At 44.8% G+C, this 20,865-nt stretch overlaps 1 protein-coding gene across 1 annotated transcript; it reads right to left on the reverse strand.

The window, feature by feature from the left end:
• Positions 1-909: 909 nt before the first annotated feature.
• On the reverse strand, positions 910-16,752 carry LOC118089322 (1,25-dihydroxyvitamin D(3) 24-hydroxylase, mitochondrial). The gene is made up of 12 exons (XM_035123887.2): positions 15,929-16,752; positions 15,054-15,244; positions 13,835-13,928; positions 12,394-12,490; positions 10,649-10,740; positions 9,104-9,215; positions 7,407-7,552; positions 6,358-6,524; positions 5,675-5,753; positions 4,242-4,433; positions 3,570-3,682; positions 910-2,710 (listed from the first exon to the last, which is right to left on the reverse strand). Exons 1-11 carry the CDS (start codon positions 16,193-16,195, stop codon positions 3,572-3,574), a joined length of 1,548 nt encoding a protein of 515 aa, XP_034979778.2. The 5' UTR covers positions 16,196-16,752; the 3' UTR covers positions 910-2,710; positions 3,570-3,571.
• Positions 16,753-20,865: the final 4,113 nt, after the last annotated feature.

The following is a 20,865-nucleotide window of genomic DNA, read 5'->3' on the forward strand; positions in this document are numbered from 1 at the left end:
CTAGATCAGCAACCCTTGCACTAAACAGCCACCGGGTGGGTTCAACAGGTTGATGGTTCCTCATGGACTTGCAGGTGATCTCTTAAGCCATGGTGCAAGTACCTGAGTAAAGTTCTTTTGAGTAGCTCTTAGACACTAAAGCTTGGATCAGTTTCCAGGTAGGAGCTCATAGTTCAGTGGTAGAGCATGTGCTTTGCATGCACAAGTTGCTGGTTTCAATCATGGTATGTTGGCTGGGACACCTGCTCCCTGCCTTGCAGGCCTTTTTCCACCTGGCTGGGAGTGTGAGCCTGGACTGACTCCAACTACAAAAGCTGAGGCTGCTGAACACTCTTGGGCTGGGGTGTTGTGTAGGGATTGTTGGGGCAGTGCAGGTAGTTCAATTATTGATATTAATTTTTGTATCTTTGATAGATCTTGTTGTGATTTATGTGGAAATCGCACAGTTTGGTTGTGTAATTTTAATGTTTTATTTATTGTTTACAACCATGCTGTTTTGTATTTTTTCATGTTGTAAGCTGCCTTGAGCACGGTTTGAACTGCGGAAAGGTGGCATGCAAATAAAATTATGGATGTATATATCTCGTTATAATTATCTCAGGTAGCAGGGCTATGAATACCTCTGTCTGGATTTTGCGAAGCTTGTCAATACTAGAGAGAGCAAGAGATTGACTTGGCATACAGCAACTGCAAAATTGCTCCAGGCAGCTTCCCTCATTTTGGCCATAAAATATGGAGTGGCAAGTGGTTTAGTGGCATCTATCCACTAACCAGTAATGTTATGTACTATGCAAAAGGATTTCCCCCCCTTCTGAGCTGCTGGCAAAATATGATGAGCAACTCACAAAGAATGCAGGTGACCTTCTAGAACGATACTGGACGACGTGTTCAATACAAGCAGAGGCATCATATCTGGAAATTCTTTTTTTATTACAAAAAAGTGTGTGCTACGGTATCAACAAGAGAAATTCCAAACACTGAAAAAAATAGCAACTCTGTACAATAAATCAGCATCTGTTGACAGTTCTCCAAAGTGTACAGGGATCTTTGTTATATAAAAAAATGTTTATTTAAAATATAAAAAACACAAAAATTCATGTAAAAAAACCCCTCCAACACCACCACAAGGAAGCTGTGCGTATATTATTCAGGAATGGGTGAAAACATGAACAAATAATGCTCATATGCTACTGCAGATCATGATGCTGAAGTGTGTCTCTGCGCCTCTCCAAGTTGAATACAAGAGCATCAGAGCAATGGTCCATGTAGAGCAGCAACTTGTTCCCCACACTGTCTAACAAACAAGTTGTGGAAAGGGATCTTCCTCACCTATCGTAGCTCCCGGCAGCTGGTATTGGGAAGCAATTGTGCCTCTGAACTCGGGAGGCTACGTACAACCATACAGAAGACAATGTCCAATCCCATTTCAGAGCCATCCAAACTACAGCCCATCACATCGCCTTGCAGCAGCAAATTTTTGTGAGTTCATTCATTCATGCACTGCGTGAAAAAAGTGAAACACCCACCAGCCACTTATTTCAGCAGCCAAGGTGCTTCACACATTACCCACATTTACACACACAAAAACGCCCCAAAGCATTCTAGGCAGCCCCTGGTAGGTTCCAATACATTACTGGGGTGCTGTGTGTGACTTGGTGAGTCACGCCTTATGCAGGCCTGACTGTATTGAATTATTCTCTTCAACCCATATGTACAAACTCTGAAGTGAGCAAGTGCATTTTTAAAAAAACAGCAGCAGTTCGGTAGACCTGTGCACACCCCATCAGTCCTGTCAAGTTGTTCTCTAGAGCATCAGAAGCACATCAGAAGGATTCCCTGTAATGGTCTGTTCATCAGCATGAAGAACTATGTAGAGCCTATGGGGATTTTCCAGGCAGAGCTGGCCTGAATCAGCCCACATTTTCTGCAGTGTGAACCATCAGCAGAGGTTTGGTACTGTGTTGGTTTTATCAAAATCATGTAATGGTAAAGGTTTCACGGCTACTGCAGCAAGGCTGAGTTTTAATAGATATATAAAGGAAAATGTGCAGTTTTCCTCCCCTTTGTAAATATATATAAAAATATATACTGTATATATAACCTCCAGGAGCCTCTTGGAGTGCTTCTTTCTCCTTATCACAAGAATCCTTTTGTAAAAGGAGGTATGCTGAACGAGACCTGCAGCAGACAGAAATCCTCAGAAAACCTACACAATTCCTGCAGGATGGGAGAAACAGCAAAATTCTCCTCTCCCTACACCTCAGCACTGAACTCACTGATCATTTCATCCACCCTTGGCCAGTTGATCCTAAAAACATCTAACAGGAAGGATGTACTGAGCCACGACCAGAAGATTTCACACGGGCAGGTGAACAGAAATGGATTTTTGTCAGGGCTGCATGAAAAGATCCATTGTCTCACGCCAGTCTTTTTGCTGTTTTCTCAGTTTGCACCTTTTAAAATAAAGGCTGGTCCTTGTCGGTTTTCACTGGAGAATTCAAAAGATTACTTAGCTGCATGGTTTGACAGGTCTTCCCCCAAAGCAAGGTCAAAGCTAACTTCAGACGCTCCTTGATCTCTCTCCATCAACAGCACATGGGTCAAAACATGCTTAGCCCCTGGTTGCTGAAGGAGGTTGGGTGTCAAGCATTTAAGGGGGTTGTCTTCAGAAAAGGCAGCACTCAAGCAACTGTCTTCCTTCAAAAAGTATCTGAGGGAGAGGGGAAGAGAGGAAAGAACATTTAGATATTCTCCAGTCAAAGTAATCAATTATCTTACTAGTCCACTGATGGTATTTAGAGGTAGATCATGCACAAGCCATATCGAAAAATTTATCATGGCTCATGTGGTTAACATGGTTTGTGCACACTTTTGAAACGTAGGCTGGATGGTAGCTATCTCTTGGCTTCCTTCCCCAGAATGCTCTGCAAAAATGAGGACCAGAAATTTGCTCTGAAAATATACAGAAGCAAGAATCAGCCAGGAACCCTTGCTGTTTTGAGTATTGTCAGACGCCCAGGTGTTTCCCATCCTGGCTCTAGGATGATAGTTAAATGAAAAGCCAGTTCTGCTCATTTCATTGTTTCACTGTATAACCATGCAGCAAATTAAGGCATGGTGGTGTTTTCAATGTTCAGGAACAGATGGAGAAGACAGGAAAAAACCTCTTATTGGGCAAATGTCTCCTGAAAAGCAGAAACACATTTATGAATCTACTGTAACTCTTCAAGAAGCACTGTAAAACTCAGGCACTGGCTAACTTTCAAATACAGTATATGAATTACGTAAGGGTGTCAGATGTCCAGAATTTCCCAGACATAGCCGGAATAATGCAGTCCTAAGCAGTGTCAGGGCAGAAATTGGCAAAATGTCTGGGAAAATTGGGAAGTATGGCAAAACTTAAAAAAAAAAAGGTCCAACAACTCCCCCACCCAAAATGTGCTCAACAACTTGTCCAGATTTTCTCTTTTTGAAACATGGCAGCCCTATATGAAGTGGGCCAAGAAGGGAGTCCATTTAGATGCCATTTTCTGGGACCAGCCTGGCCACAGAACTCCAGCTTCATTTACCTTTATCGCCTTCTGAATGCAATGGGAACTTCTCGATGGGGGATGAGGATTCCCAGGTGCAGAGTTTCCACTGGCTTGTCATCGGTTGCTACAATCTGATACTTCCGTATAAGCTGCAACACAAAGACAGACCATAGTGAGCGCCTGTGGGAAGGAACTCATCCCAATTTGTAACCTAGGGTTAGTCTGAGCCAGGGACAATCCTCGGAACCTGCCAGCTCACTCTAAAAATTGAGCTTCAAAGTCAAGGCTCGGTCTTGCTACTCACAATGACAAGGCTATGATCCATCTCAAGTTTAGCCTAGGTTGCTAACCCCTTGCTGTGATGTCCGATATGACTGACAGGTGAGCAGCCCCTCCCACCTGTTCACATGGCCCAGGGGAGTGGGGGGACCTAACAGTTCCACCCACTTCTTTTATATGGGTGTATTCAGTGCTAACTTCACACGACTTACTTAGGTCCGATAATTTCAATGGGTTTACTCCATGTGAAACTTAGCAGGATACAATCGATAGGATTTGATGTATGGAACACACCTTGGGGTCTTGTGATGAAGGCTGGGGCATAAGTAAATTTTTACCTACTCATCCCTACACACACACACACACACACACACACACGTGTGACTGCTATTTGAAGGGGGTGAGAAGATGTAATTGCAAACATCTTACCCAACAGAGAGCTAATTGAAGCTGTAGCTCTGCCAGGCGGCGCCCGATGCACATCCTTTTCCCAATCCCGAATGGAACATGAGCAAAAGGATTTATGTTCTTCTGGAGCCAACGCTCTGGCTTAAATTGACTCCAGTCATTGAAGTATTCTTCATTGCATCCCAGAGAATGGCTGTTGATCATCAACACTGTCTGTAAACATGGAAAACAGCATGGGGCAGTGAGAGAGAGGAGTGAAGGTCAGCCGGGTGCAGTTTTTCTGGAACATCAAGCCTTGTGTTGCTAATGGAAAAAAGAAAAGCTGTTTTCTCTGACAGAACCACAATGTCGCATCAAAGGCTGTTGCGCTTCCAAGGCAAGCGAGAAAAGCATGCAGTAACAGCCAGGAGACGTTAATTTTTTTCCCTAAGAATCCCCAAACAAACTTCAAGTTGGGATTTATTTCCAGGCAGGGGTTTCAAAATGGAAGAAAGCAGATGAAGCCTTAATATTTTCAGTGAAATTGCCTTCAGAGCCAATTCGGAGTAGAAAATAGATAATATTCTCTTGCCTGTGAGTGTTTTAAAGGCTAAGCGTGCTTTTTAAGAAACCAAGCAAACAAGGTGCAATATGAGCAAAGCTTAATTTGATCCAGATGTCACCAGGCATCAGTCTGCACCCGAATTTTCAGGCCCATACCTTTAATAGTGGAACAGTCAGAAATTCAACAGGTGCTGTTTCTGCTGCAGCAGATTTCCACATTGGGGGGGGGGAGCTGCACTGAAGGCTCATCCAGACTTGAGCTTGCCCTCTGCTTAGAAAGCATGGGTCCAAGCGGCTGCCCCACGGCTTCCCCCCAGAAAACTTGCTCTTTAAGTGATGAATTGAGCAAACTTCAATCCAGAGAAAACTCGATTGGTGTTGGCTCTGATTCAGCGGAAAAGATTGGGAAAGCGGTGAAGCAGGTCTGGATGAGCATTTTTGCCTGTCAGTATTAAAGGCATAAGAGCTATGTCAGAAGAAAATGTGCGAAGCCTGGAGAGGGTATGTTTTCCAGGCAAGCTTGATCTCAGGAACTTATTTCATAAATTAAGTCAAACTGACCTGCACTGCAAAGCAACATGTCAAGCCAGCTAGACACACACAATAATTGATTACACCTTATGTTGCTCAAATTCCATTGGAGTGACTTAACTGTACACTCTGAAAAGTAGCTCTTTCAAGAGTACGATGTGTTAGAAAAGTGACTTTGCAGCTGCAATTCTACACTCATGCCATGTATAAAGCACAGTACACGACAGCTTAGACATGGGAAGTCCTTTGCTGAATCGATCAATTTCCCCCACATTCACATAGAAGAAACCACCACCAAATTATCAGGGTGCCCAGTGCTTTTAGGAATAGGGCTGCAAATGCATCTGAAGTTAATTTTGCTGCTGGAAAATGCTACTCACCCCTTTAGGAAGAGCGTAGTCTCCAAGGACCATTTCTTGGTCCAGGGTCCGAGTGGTAAATGGCACAGACGGAGTTAACCTACAGCAAAAAACGAAGCACATTTTTTACTATGATTGCAAGACAGATCTACCAGGAGCCAGATGATGACATCATGCCAAGAATCCTGAGAACTGTAGTTTGTTAAGGGTGCTCCTAACAACTCTCAGCGCCCTTCACAAACTACAGTTTCCAAGATTCTTTAGGGGTAGTCATAACTGTTCCAAATGCTTTATTTTATTTTTAAAAAATTAATAGTATTTTTAATTGGTTTTACACAATTTTATACATTTAAACGTTAACCATTTCAAACACTAAAATAAAAGGTTCTTTTGAACCTTCAGACCTCCCTCCCTCCCTGGGTTACATATTTAAGATTAAACTTTTGCATCTTATACAATTATTCATCTGTTATATATCCATGGTTACCATAGTTAATTCCACATTACAAGTGTCATTACATCCCTGCCAATGATTTTAACTGTTTACAGTGGTCTTTTAAATAAATTAAAAATTTACTCCAGTCTTTAAAAAAACACTTGATCTTCCTGGTTTCTGATCTTCCCCGTCACTTTCGCCTGTTCGCAATGGCTGTGGCCAAAGAAAAGAGAGACCATTTATTTTCATACCAGGCAGGGAAATTTACCTCATAGATTCTTTCAGGCACGCCTTTAAATAGGGCATCTTCTTCAGATGTTCAGCATTTGGGCTCTCTTCAGTGGAGACCACAGCCTGTATTTCCTCATGCAGCTTTGCCTGGACGTGAGGGTTGCAGGAGATGTTGTAGAGAGCCCAGAGCAGACTGTTGGCTGTCTGCAAAACGGTAAGAGACACTGACTGAGCTCACTCAGGACTGCTACGTTAACATGAGTAAGGAGCTACAACAACAACAACAACAACAACAACAACAACAACAACAACAACATGAATCCTTTCACAATGGGAGAATATTTATATGTGTTATCTGCAGCTGGCTTCTTTGTTTCGAAACTGAGCTCTTCCCTAGCCTAGCGGTATATAAATATTATATTATTATTATTATTCAGACCACCTGGATTCTTAGTACAGTGGAACCTTGGTTCTTGAACTTAATCCATTCCGGAAGTCTGTTCGACTCCCAAAACTGTTCAAAAGCCAAGGCGCGGCTTCCGATTGGCTGCAGGAGCTTCCTGCACTCAAGCGGAAGGTGTGTTGGATGTTCGGCTTCTGAAAAATGTCTGCAAACACTTACTTCCGGTTTGCAGAGTTTGCAGATTTGTTCAGCAACTAAGCCATTTGAGAACCAAGGTACCACTGGAGTACAAAAGGCATTTAGAAACATCAGGACAGGAATGAGATATCAGTAACATACTATATCAGGCATCCCCAAACTTCGCCCCTCCAGATGTTTTGGACTACAATTCCCATCTTCCCCGACCACTGGTCCTCTTAGCTAGGGATCATGGGAGTTGTACGGTAGGCCTAAACATCTGGAGGGCCGCAGTTTGGGGATGCCTGCACTATATGTTACCTTTACCAGCTGAGGCTGATGGGAGCTGCAGTACCAGAAAAATAACTGAAGGGCCACAGGTTCTCCATCCCTGCATTAGGCCTTCTGTATTTAGATTTTTGAAAAGTTGCATCAAAAACAACTTTGCACAAACCAGGGGAGACTTAGCAGATGTTAAGGCACTGATCAAGCAAGTTAGGATTTACCGTTTCAACTCCAGCAATCTGGAGTTCCGTGATGGCAGCATAAAGCTCCTTCTTTGAGAGCTGACTCCCAAAGTAAATGTCACAGAGGAAATCCTCGCTGGGGTTGGCGGAGTGTTTCTGTAGCCTGCTGTCAATAGAGCATTTCACTGTGGGAGGGAAGAGAGGAAGTACTGAGCAAACAAAAGCAATGCTTATAGGCCTCGAAAGTTGCAATGTTTCCCCATTTCAGAAATTCCCTGCACACAGAAAACTAGGTGTCGGGGACAATGGTTGAAGCCTAGCCTTTATCCTGGCACGAGAGTTTTCTATGTGCAGGCTTTTATTGTATTGTATTATAGAGAGGATCATTCAAACATGCTAGCCACCGCCTGAAGTTTTAAATACTGCACCTTCTACTCTTCTTTCCAAAAGACTGCAAGGGGAAGAATATTAGATATGGGAAAACCAGATTTGACTCTCTGGTTTGATCTTAGGCAGGCCACTCTCTCATAGCTTCTTAACCAACCTCACAGGGTCGTTGTGAGGCTACAGAAATGCTACTCTGAGCTCCTTCGGAGGAAGCTTGCAGCACACACTTACGAAATGCCTGAAGAACAGAGGGCCAGCTGTTTGAGAGAAGAGAGCCAAGCAATCTGAAGTTGCTTAATGCACTGGTCTATTCTATCAGAGCTTTTGAGGCTTCCGTGGTGAACTCGAGTGACCCAATTAGCCAGGGGTAGGCAGAAGATAGGCCTCTTGTAGATCAGCAAGGATCTCAGGCTCCCAACAATGGGAGCATCAAAACGACGCCCTCCTCCCCATCCTAAGTGATACCACCAAAATAAGGAATGCTTCACACCCAGGAGTGATTTTGTGTGTGGAAGGACTGTGAGGTCTACTCAGTTCTAGTACTGAAAAAACACAAATTCCTGAGTATTACTTTGAGTATATTTCTTTTGCACCTGGCTCCAATTGGTAGATTGCAAGGTTCTAGCAAAGAAGAAATTAGATCCGTCAAGCCTGATATTTCCCCATAACCAATTTCAGCTTCATATTTTAAAGTGGGCATATATAACAAGAAGCTAAACAGCCACTCTGGCAAGCCAGGTTTTTTGGGGGGCAGGGGAGGGAATGCACTAAACTCAGACCAGGGACACCTGGCTTTAATTGTTGGTTCAGCCATGGAGCTTAATGGGGAAGCTTGGGCAAATTACTATATTTTAGTCTGACCAACCTCAAAGGGTTGTTGTGAAAAATAACATGAGCTAACTCCAGATATGCTGCCATGTGCTCCGCAGAGGAGAATTCAAATGTACATCAAGAGTAATTGATAAATTAACTTTTATCAGTTGCTAAATTGTACAGTTGCTAAATTTTAAGATGCAAAGCTTATTTCACAAAACACCGCCACTGCATAGCTGCCAAGTCTCCTGCTGAAAAATGCGGGATCAGCAGCGGCGCGGCAGTGGAAGTCGCTTCTACGCATGTCCAGACATGTCCGGACTTCCGGTTCCGCGCTACCCATGTCTGGGCACCAGAAACTGGGCGGTGCCAGCACCCAAAATGGAGCCTCTGGCAGGTAGGAAATCCGGGGGATTTCCGGGATTTTTTCCCTATTCGGGAGAACAGCAGGAAACAGATTAAAATCCGGGGGTTTCCCCACGAAAAACGGGAGACTTGGCAGCTATGCGCCACTGCCTTGAGGTGTGTTCAGCTACCTGTCTTAAAGATGTTGTCCCACGCCTTCGTGTGAGCCTGCCAAACTTTAGTATTCAGGCTTTTGTGGAGCTCAACAGGAGTCACCATCATCTTCCCAAATGTACTCATCATCTGCAAAATAGCAATGAAGAGATGAACTGCATTATTAAAATGAAACAAAACGTGCACTAAAACAAAGAAGAGAAGGAATCAAACCTGTGATTGCAGCAGAGAAGTGAATGGCTTTGAAAGAGGGTGCAAAAATAAAATAAAATTCATGGACAAGGGTATCAATGCCTACTAGTCATGATACTGGATGGTCTGCCTTCACTGTTGGAGCTAGTATGTCCCGGAATACCAATCCCTGGGAATTGCAAGTGAGGATAGCACACCCAGGTCCTGCTTTAAGCATTTGCTAGGCATCTGGTCAAGAGCCCTGCTGAAATAGCCTGGAAGACCATCTGGTCCAGCTTCCTGTTCTTGGTGGCCAGCCAGGTGTCCACAGGAAGCCTAAAAGCTGGACCCCTGGGTGCAAAAGCACTCTCCCACCTGCAATTCCCAGCAAATGGAATTCAGAGACATATACTGCCTCCAACAGAGGAGGCAGAACATTGCCACCTTACTGAGCATCAAGTACTATTTCTGTGCAATGCATAGAAGGGCTGAGTCAATGGAATTCCTGCAGCTCCTGAGCATCTTTACTCATGCTCCTTCTAGATATAAAAGACCCTTTACTCAATTGTGCATTCCCATGAGTGGTCCATTCATGGCAAAAATTACTTAAGAAAACCACTGTTTTCTAGAGACTGTAACATCTACGATGTCAGTGGTAGAGCACGTTTTGCACGCAGAGTTCCCATAATTTCCAGGCAGGGGTAGGAAAAGACTCCCGTCCAAAACCCTGGAGATCTGCTTTCAGTTGGTTTAGACAGTGGTACCTCCGGTTGTGAACAGGATCCATTCCGGAGGTCCCAAGGTTTCCACAACCTGAGGACCGCTTCTGCGCATGCGCGCACGGTGAAACCCGGTAAAATACTTCCGGGTTTGCTGCGTGCGGATCCCGAAGTTTATGTAACCAGAGGGTTACGTCAGGCATAGGCAAACTCAGCCCGCCAGATGTTTTGGGACTACAACTCCCATCATCCCTAGCTAACAGGACCAGTGGTCAGGGATGATGGGAATTGTAGTCTCAAAACATCCGGCGCGCCAAGTTTGCCTATGCCTGGGTTACGTAAATGGAGGTTCGACTGTACCAGCATCCCCCAACCTTGATGCAGCAAGACTGCGCTCCATAACTGACCTCCACTTGGCTGAGTTACTGCAGCGTACCAGAAAGAGGAGGGGCATGGCGACATGCAAATGGGCTGGCAGGAGTGCTGGATTGGCTCCACCAGCGCATTTGCATTCCGCCGACCTGGTGAGAGTTGAAGTACAAGGGACACTAGATTGGGAGAGGGCTAGCACAGAGTCTATTTAGAGTTAAATGTACCACCGCTACATCAGACAACTTCCTACATTGCTGTCCATCAAATGGCTAAAATGTTCAGAGTGCCATTTCTTCATACCGTTTTTACAGCCTTGATAAAGTTCAGGCCTTCATCTCCGGTGTCCTGCTGCAGGAGCCCAAACCTCTTCCCGTACAGTACCAGACAAATACCTATCATAGAAAAGAAAGCCGTTAGGATCGAAGCACTGCCATCAGGCCATCTTATAGCAGAAGCAAAAACAAAAAAGCCTCACAAATCTTCGCCTGAAGATAACTTACATCCTTATATATAACTGAAGAAGAGATGTGAAGGGAAAGCCCCTAGCAACTAGAGGTATAGACGAGCAAATTGTACATACAAAGTTCATTTTGTTTGGGGATGAGGACCAAAGAGTTAAACCACACTCTGCACTATGGTTTGTTTCAGATACAACGCCAAACCATCATTTGACATTACACAGCCAGCCAGAACTCAAGCTCATGTGCTCTTCCTACCTCCAATATAGTGAATCTTTCCCTATTTTGCTGTGAACACTAGGGGGGAAATCAAATGAACCTGCTCATGTGTTCAACATGACTGGGGTAGCAGTGTGGGAATGGTCAGGAAGGCAAGAGAGGATATATTGTTTATTAATATCTTTCCTACCTTGCGTCAGCAAGTTCCTTTACTTAGCAGAGTGCATTCCCCTTTACACAGCACAGCAGATAGCTGGTTGCAGGCTTGGGTAAGCCTCTCACTATCATACAATTCAGTATTGAATTGTATGTCCCTGGTAAGTTCCCTTTTTATCCCTCTTAAAAGAATAAAGATGCCATGACCTTATTTAAAGTAACAAAAAGAAGTTTACTTACACCAGGCAGAGCACAGTGTGATCCCTGAAGGTAGGGCTTTAGGCTTAAAGCAGGCATAGGTAAACTTGGCCCTCCAGATGTTTTGAGACTACAATTCCCATCATCCCTGGCCACTGGTCCTGTTAGCTAGGGATGATGGGAGCTGTAGTCCCAAAACAGCTGGAGGGCTGAGTTTGCCCATGTCTGGCTTAAAGTTACAAATATGTACATTTGGATCCACCCTATATGGGGGGATAATCCCAGTGACTGCAGACTAGCTGTCACTGCAGTTCACATGACGAAAGGAAGATGGAAAAGAGGAAGAGTGGCTGCATGCCTTGTCCTTTTGTTACCTGGACAGGTAAGGCCACACCCACCTCTAGTCACATGCAAAAGGAAGTATGTCCCAGTCAGGAGGAAACAGGAAGTTTTCAACTGACTGGACCAAACACTCCCCTGCATGTCCACTCTAGGAAAACAATGAATGTTATACTTGACTGCTACTTATGTATCACATCCCACAAGCAGGAATGCACCTACAAACCCTGCCCCCCCCCCAGCAGCTGCCTGTTTTGCAGCAGTAGCATGATTGCCTGGGGGGTCCTGTTTGCATGGAAGAAGACCGCATGCATACACCTGAGTTGGATGTGGGGTGGCGTGGGGGCGGGCAGTAAAACAACAACCCTGCTCCAGAGAAGCGGACACGGAGCAACGGATTCAAACTACAAGAAAGGAAATTCCACCTAAACATTAGGAAGAACTTCCTGACAGTAAGAGCTGTTCGGCAGTGGAATTTGCTGCCAAGGAGTGTGGTGGAGTCTCCTTCTTTGGAGGTCTTTAAGCAGAGGCTTGACAGCCATCTGTCAGGAATGCTTTGATGGTGTTTCCTGCTTGGCAGGGGGTTGGACTGGATGGCCCTTGTGGTCTCTTCCAACTCTATGATTCTATGATTCTATGATTAACCCCAGGCTGAGAAGTAGAAGGGAAACTTACTTTCAAATGACCATTTGTTCAGTTCAGAATACAAATCTTCTATTTCTCCATTCTTGTTACAAAGTGTGTCTATCCGATGCATAAAATCATCTAGAACCTAAAAAGGGAATTAAATTTGGAATATTGGTGAAAAGCAAAATATGCACAGGTCATTATTTTTACAAACACTCTTTTGCTATGCACATACATGCACACACACACACACACACACACACACACACATGTTCCATAGTACAGGAATGTGTTATTTCCCCCCCCCCCTTCTAAGCTGAAAATAAAGCTCCACAGATAAGACTTATAAAAACTCCATTTTGTTAGTACTGATAGGTTTGTAGACCACTCTGAGAATTCTTTGTTCTTGTGTCATTAGTCAACTCACTAGCTCCACCTCATGTCTGTAAAGGTTGATTTACACCAGCTGCTGTTGGAGAATATCTCACAGCAAGGGGCAAATGATTAATGCATCTTTGTTGTGATTTGTTTGCAAGAGCAGATAAAGAGGCTTCCATGTGTTGCGTCTCAACTAACTCAAGTTAACTTGTTTCTGCCCAGGGGTAGGCAAATAAACTGGAATTTAATGAGTCCTGCAAAATCATAGGTGCACATCTACAGAGAAAAGGGGGATTTCTCCGGCAGCCCCCAAATTGGAGTTAGTGGGTGATGTTCAACTAAGTATTAATCAGAATAGACCCAAGGAAATTAATATACATGGCTACGTTAGGTTCACTAATTTCAGTAGGTAAAACTTAGTTGAATATCACCCAATCAGTTCAGTGCTGCTCCCACCATGAGCACCAACTATTTCAGTTGTCATGTGCTGTTAAAAATAATAATAATCAAGTAAGACCGAAAGGGTATTCTATAGATTTGCAAACAAAATCTCATTACTTGGCAACCAACATTTGTCTGATTACCTAAATCCAATCACAGCTAATACCAAAGGCAGAGATGGACACATAACTTGTGGAACTGAGTGACAGCAGAGCCATGCACTCATAAAAATCAAGTATATAGTCCTTCCTGGACCCAACCATTGGAACTGAAAGTGGGGGATTCCATTTTGCATGCATTACTCCATATAAAAGCTCACCCTGAATACTGTATAGAAACTTGGCACATCAGGGAGAAAGTTCTAGTATAGCCCTCTATTTGATGTACTAGGTTTTTACATGCAGGGATTTATGTGTGTGAGAGAATGGAGATTTTTGCAGGGATTGTTTCTTAACTCCCTCATCTTCTAAATGAGTCCATTCACAAACAAGGTAGCTCAAAATATTCAGTTACATCTGTGCCTGGATCAGACCCAAACTGCATTTCATGATGCTTTACAGTTTAATCCTATGCATGTCTACAGAGAAGTAAGCCTTACAGTGTTCAGTGGCTATTGAATTAAGCTTTAGCAACTTAGAAGACAAAATTAACCACAAGTCCTTATGAATACCTCATTGATTTTGGTGTCCAGCTTCATAATTTCTGTGGGCTTCATTAATTTCTTCTGAAATGCACTTCTTACTCGCTGCCAGTCTTTTCCTTCTCTGTGTGAATGAAAAAGAGAAAGAAGTTAAAGGAGATCCTCATTTACACATGTCTACTATACTTAATTCCAGACACGCTGCAAATACTGACATTTTCTATTTAAGTTAACACTGTGTGTGGATTAACGTGAAATGTCAGGAAATGCTGATGGCTGAAATCTAAAAGCAGTATATTAGCTGGATGTGCCTTGGGCAAATACTAGGTTTGAGCAATTTACAGATAATCACTAATATATGCCAAGGAAGGTTAGAAAATGCCTAAGATGAATCTGACAGTGTGAAAATGGCCTTATGCTTAAAAGCATCACTTCTTGGGTAGTTTCCAAAAGTGACGCTCAAAATCAGTTTTACAGAATGTTCCCCACATTCTCTATTCCCCTTATGATTTGAAAGATGGTGGCATTAGCAAGATTTTATCTCAAAGTGCTTCACCTGCCATATCTATTTTTTTCCTCCCAGAATTTTTTCTGCTGAGGGGAAACATATTACAGCAGAGAAAATGACACAGACCCTTCTCCCAGTCCTAGAGCTGTGACCAGACTGGTTGATTTTCCTAAAGCTTATTATTATTACTATTATTATTATTACTATTATTACTATTATTATTATTATTATTAAAAAGTATTTTGGAGAGGAGGTGTCAGAGATCTCCCAGCATAACATGCAGCTTGATGCTGACAGTGCACCAGATTTTACACAAAAGATGCTCTGAAATGGCTTATGCTGAACTATTTTCACAATATGAATGTAAAACCTCCATAGGCCAGAATGGGCATTTAGTTTCTGTGAACAACCTTCTATTTAACAACATCCACACATGGCACAGATAGCTGAGGAGAGGTACAAAAGGTTTCTTTTAATCAAATGCAAAAAAACAAATTAAGCAAATTAAAGTAGTTGCTTGATTCAGTCTTGATCAATGCGGATTTCCCCCAACTAAATTTATAAGCTCGAGAAAACCATCCTGTTCTTAACATCACTTGGAAATCCATGCCAGGCCACTAGAATCATAGGAAGTTTTGTGATGCTTAGTGATTTCAGCAGGATGCTGTGAATGCCCTTCTTCATTGCTCACTGGCTCTGCCCCCAGCTATGCATGCCGCTCACTATCCAATCCTAACTCACAGGATAAGCAGACCGTAGCCCTCTTTACGGTAGTCCCGGTAGGCTTTCCAGGGCTTGATCTCAAGGCGCTGCGGGTAGGCACTCTCTTTTCTGTAGAGGGCCTCGAGCAAGCAGGGCGCACCGATGTGCACCGAATCGAAAGCACCGAGTTTCATGCGGAAGATCTTGCCAAACTTGCGGTGGTAATCAGCCTGCAACCAAAGAGCGAAGGAAAGGGAGGGTAAAGAGGAGAGCCAGTGTGGATCCAAGTTGCACATACAAGTGTGCACTTACAGAGATTCACCCAAGGTGACAATGCGAGTGGAAGATAAAGCATCTGCAAGCCAGCATCACTCCCCTCTAGAACAGCAACTGGTCCCAAGCCACATGTTTTGTATCCCCGGTCTATCCATCAAGGGACGCTTCCAGATTATGGCTATTTTCGGGCAGGATTCCAGATTACTTCCAGATTATGGTTATTTTCAGGCAGGATTCAATCACACACTGGCAACTTCAGGTCTGGTGCAACCAATCAGTTTCCCCCAAAGGATAACAAAAGTGATGAGCGACTGGCTGCACTGGAAATTGTGGGGAAACACAATTTCACACAATGTATTTGACACACACACACACCCGGCAAACAAATAAGAATGAATGCTCAACAAGCAGGTAGTCTGGAAGCACCCTAGGTCAAGGCTTCCCAGCTATGCCACTGGAGACCCAAATTTTTACTTAAGATGGCCAGGAAAACACTTGTTGCTTCCTCTGTTGGAGCACTGAGTTATGGGGCTGCCTTGGGCTGTGCCAAAGGGATTTCGAACTCAAGGAAACCCCCAGGTTTTTTGTGCCATAGGACCTATAAAGATTGGTTGTGGGGGCTCACAGAAGTTACTCACCAGCGTCTCGTGCTGTCTCTTGAGGCCTCCTTTCCAAAGGATGTCCAAGAGGCTGCCCATCAGAGGCCACTTGGTGGGGCCAGGCAGCGCGGAAAGCGCGTGGGGCGCCTGCCTGGGGCAGACGGGCACCTCCTCCTTGGGCTGCAAGGCGCACACCGACGAGGTGGGCAGCAGCTGCTGCTGGTGCGGAGGGGCGGGCGCGCTGCCAGGGCCTCGCCGCTTCACGAGGGAGCCGAGCAGCGGGGCTCGCTTTAAGGGGGCGCTCATGATGCCGGGAATGGTCCGAGGGAGGGAGCCCGAAGGACTCGAGCTCGCCGCACGTGGATCAAGACGCAAACGACCACGTCGGGGTCTCTCTCCAGCGGAGGGATCTAACCTGACCTCCGGCGCTCGGTGAGATCTGGATACAAGCTGGAGCTAACCTTAGAAGCCGCGCGCAGAAGGAAGCCGGTAAAACTTCGGGGGCGCAGCTCGGCGGGATTCGGATGCAGCAAGTTGAATTTAAATGCAGGTGGGAAGGAAAAAAGAGGCGGGCTCCTAGCCCGACGGGGTAGCAGCACTAGGAGGAACGTGCAGGAAAGCGCCGACCTCGCCAACAGCCGTGCGTTTTAAGCCACAGGATCGCGCTGCGCAACGATGCGGGGATCTGCACAGAAGCCGAGAAAGGGTAGAGGAGTGTCTCCCTGGGCGCAACCTAGCCTCGGGGGAGAACTTCGCGATCGGCCGTCGGTCGGGGATGTGGTTGCGGCGGGCTGCTTGCTCTCAAGAGGTCTGGTTTCAAGAGATCTAACTCCTTCCAGGCAAGAGGGAAAAAACTAGAGAGAGACAGACAAAGAAATAACCACTAAACGCGAAGGAATACTGTATTGCGCGCCGTCTCCAGGTGTTAGAAGGTCCCATCGACGGCTGGGAGCGCGGATTTTATAAACCTCCGGGGCCGCGCCGGACGCCGGACTCTCCTCGGGGGCCAATGGGAAGGGAGGGGAGGAGAGCAGAGCGCGGGGAGGGGCCGGCTGCGGCGGGCGGCCCTCGGGGGAAGCCGCGCGGGGCTGGCAGGTTGCGGGGCGGATCAGGTGACTTTCCAGGCGAAATCCCAACCCACCCGCTCTCGCCTCCCTCCCGCAGGACGACGGCAGCCGGGGAAGCCTCCGCGAGGCTAAAACAACTTGGGATGCCCTCGGCGGGTTCCTTGTCTTTCGGCACCTTCCCCACCCCCCACTATCCCGGCCTTCCCTTCGTTTTGACGGAGCCCCCGATCTTTGCGCCCACAGCTGAAACTAGCGTGTGCTATTAGGACGGCCCTAGGCAGAGGAGTAAGTCCCCTTGAGTTCCGTCGGACTAAGTAGGCGTAGGATTGCACCGTCAGTTCCAGAGCCAGGTAGAAATTGGGAGGCAAGGATGTGCTCGTGGCACGCCACCTAAAAAAAAAAAAGCGAAAGAGGAGCCCGAATGGAGTTTGCAGATGTCACGGAGTAACCTGTGGTGTCGCATCGCGCCCCGATTTGTTTCTATAAGGAAACTTCGCGCCGCGGAGTTTGCACCATTTTGATTGGGACAGCGGCGCTGGGCGGGATAGGGTTAAAATTCCCTAAACGAACCCCCCCCACACACACACACCAGTTGCTGTTAGCGCTCAGTGGGGTGGGGGCCCAATCTTGTGATTTTTTACTCAGAAGTATGTCCCGCAGGTTTCAATGGAATTTACTTTCTGGTAATCGAGCATCGGATTGTTTTATCCTAGGCTGAAATCCTATGCACTCTTATCTAGTAAATATACATGAAGCTCCCATGGGCACCCCACCCCGGTCCAAATATAAGTTTAGACCACAGTGAAGTGACAAACAGTTAACCCCCTCCCCTTTTCAGTGTGCTGGATTTGGCTCATATCCCATCCATGGAATTTACTTTTTTTTAAAGCTATCTGCACACACATCCAGATAATACAAATGGCAGCACATCTAGGTTGTTCCTAGTGCCTGAGATTTGTCTTCAGTAGTGAGTCCCTCTCTCTGCCACAGTTTTGAGGCAGGTGCAGAGGCGAGGTGAATTTAAAAAAGGCCCACAGCTTAGTCATATTCATTAACAGTTTGCCCATGGCAATTGGCATGTTTGTTATTGCAATTTGCATATTGTTTGTTATTAAAGTTTAGTGGATCATCACACTCCTCCGGGTTGGGGGTGGGAGAGAGATTTATAGTTTATAGTGCAGCAGGACCAGCTCTTTCCTTCCACACCAGAGGCTGCCTCCTTGCTGAAATGCTGGAATAAATTTAAAGAAGGCTGAATGAGAATGTAGTTGTTACATCAGGAAGTACAGGACTAGCCTGGGGCAGAAGTTTCCTGCTAAAATGCATGCCACTCCCCGTTTTCATAAGCTGTTTTTGAAGTTTCTGGAATGGAAAAGGAGATTTGATTCCAGCCCTGTGGTTGTGATGTAACGCGCAGGCGAGGAAGTCAAGACATCTGCTACTCCCTTCGTTAAGTACTTAATCATTGCCTCCTATTTTGTTTTTTTGTAAAGGTCACAATAAACGTTTTGGACATAACAGCCATTCCTTGTCCATCTTCAGATCCTTCCCATGTGCAGGACAAACACATGTTCAATTTCTAGCAAAAAGAGGGGACAGGTTGGTTGATGAACTTTAGAACACCCAGAACAAGATGGTTTTGCAGGATCAGAGATGATTGCTTGAAAAACTCTTGGCCACTCTCCACTCCCTGATGCCGCTAAACACATAAATAAATGCTGTATATTTCAAAACATGCAGGTGGGGTTGGCCTCCTTTCCAGTGCAATCCTAGGCATATTTAGTAGTCCTATTAATTTCATGTATGTGTGCTCCCAGGTGAATGTGTATTGGACTACAGCCATAATTATCCCCCCAGTCATTTTCAAAAAGGTCAGATAGCTTTGTAAAATCTACAAACAAAGGAATGCAATTAGCAAATCCAGAAATAGTGATCAGTGCAGCATATTAACACATTTGCGTTTTTAATGAATATGTGGTAGATTGGTATCCTTATAGGGCCATATTATATCATCATTAGGATGTGGATGGCGCTGTGGTGTAAACCACTAAGTCTTTTGGGCTTGCCTATTGGAAGGTCGGCAGTTCAGAATATTGGAAGGTTGGCAGTTCGAATCCGCATGAGGTGAGCTCCTTTTGCTCTGTCCGCAGCTCCTGCTGACCTAGCAGTTAAAAAGCACACCAGTGCAAGTAGATAAATAGGTATCGCTGTGGTGGGAAGGTAAACAGCATTTCCGTGCGCTCTGGTTTCTGTCACGGTGTTCTGTTGTGCCAGAAGCGGTTTAGTCATGCTGGCCACATGACCCGGAAAGCTGTCTGTGGACAAACGCCAGCTCCATCAGCCTGAAAGTGAGATGAGCGCCGCAACCCCATAGTCACCTTTGACTGGACTTAACTGTCCAGGGTCCTTTACCTATATTGTTACTGTTATTATTATTTGAAATCCCATAAAAATAAAAGGGAATTAATCACCTGTGCTGCAGAAACCAACTAAGTGCCTTTCAAAACCAAGTAAGAAAAAGGAGAAACTGCCAAGCAGCCCTACAAAATAACTTGGACTTTGCCCGGGACAAAGCAAGGTGAACTTCTCTTTGGAGAAACTTCCCTTGTGTCACTGTGCTGAGCCACCCACTGGATGTCTGAAGGCAGGGCCATCCACAGCAGAGCCTCCAAGAGCTTGCTGTGGAAGAAGGCAGTCCTCTCATTGACGGGTGGACATGGACTGATAATGTTTGGAGGGCTGTGGTGAGGGTGGGATTCGGCCTCTTTGCAGGATACGTGACGGCAACATTTGCATCACCAGTCCCCTTGGCTTCATTCACATTGCATTGGGATGAATGGAATAATGCATGAATGGATTAAAGTGCTGCTTTGTATACTTTGTCTACATCTTTAATTGTCAGCAAGTGAAAGTACCGCTGTAGGTAACCTCAGACATACAGGTGAAACTCGGAAAATTAGAATATCGTCGAAAAGTGCATTTATTTCAGTAATGCAACTTATTTTTCATTTTTCTCTTAATTTTTACAAATGCTTTCTTTTGGAAATTCCACAGTAATAAAACAAATAGTTACAATAATACAAATGTAAACAAAAATAAACATCGCTATTACATTTCATTAATTCAATTCCATTTATAATTGACCCGCCTAACGACAAATAATTACAATTACAACAAATAAAGGCTTGACATATCTCAGAAATTGGTTTCACCTCTTAAGTTGCATTACTGAAATAAATGCACTTTTCAGCGATATTCTAATTTTCCGAGTTTCACCTGTACAGTATTTTAAAAATTTATGTTGAGAGATTTATAAGCCACTTATTTGCAACACGTACATATTACGGTAAGATTGTAGACTGAGCAACTAAAATCCAGGAAACTCTCAAGAAAACCAATGAAACCAATCCTCAAAACACATAAAATTAGTAAAACATTGAAAAACCAACATAGGTAAGTAATCTGTGTGGTTGAGTGGGAGGGTAGGTTTGCTTTAATTAATTACAAATAATCAAGCATCTAAAACAGCATAGCCAGGACACCTGTATAATATCTATAGACCATAAGAAGAGCCTGCTGGATCAAGTGAATAGTCCATCTAGTTCTCACAATAGTCCATCCTGTTCTCACAGTGGTCAACCAGATGCATGTTCAAGCAGGACATGAACACAATAGCACTCTGCCCACCTGCAGTTTGTAGTAACTGGTATTCAACAGCAGAGCTGGAACATAGCCGATATGGCTGGTAGCCATTTATGGGCAGCGACTTCCAAGGCAGACTTGGGTTGCTTAGTGGAAATTTAAGCACTACATTTGGTATGTTACTGTGTGTAGTCTGATGGATCTAGTGGGATAGACCTGGCCCTTGTGCCTTAGAGTCAAAAGTATTTCCCTATATTTCTCAATGTA

Source organism: Zootoca vivipara, chromosome 7 (assembly GCF_963506605.1).
Source record: "Zootoca vivipara chromosome 7, rZooViv1.1, whole genome shotgun sequence".
NCBI lineage: Eukaryota > Metazoa > Chordata > Lepidosauria > Squamata > Lacertidae > Zootoca > Zootoca vivipara.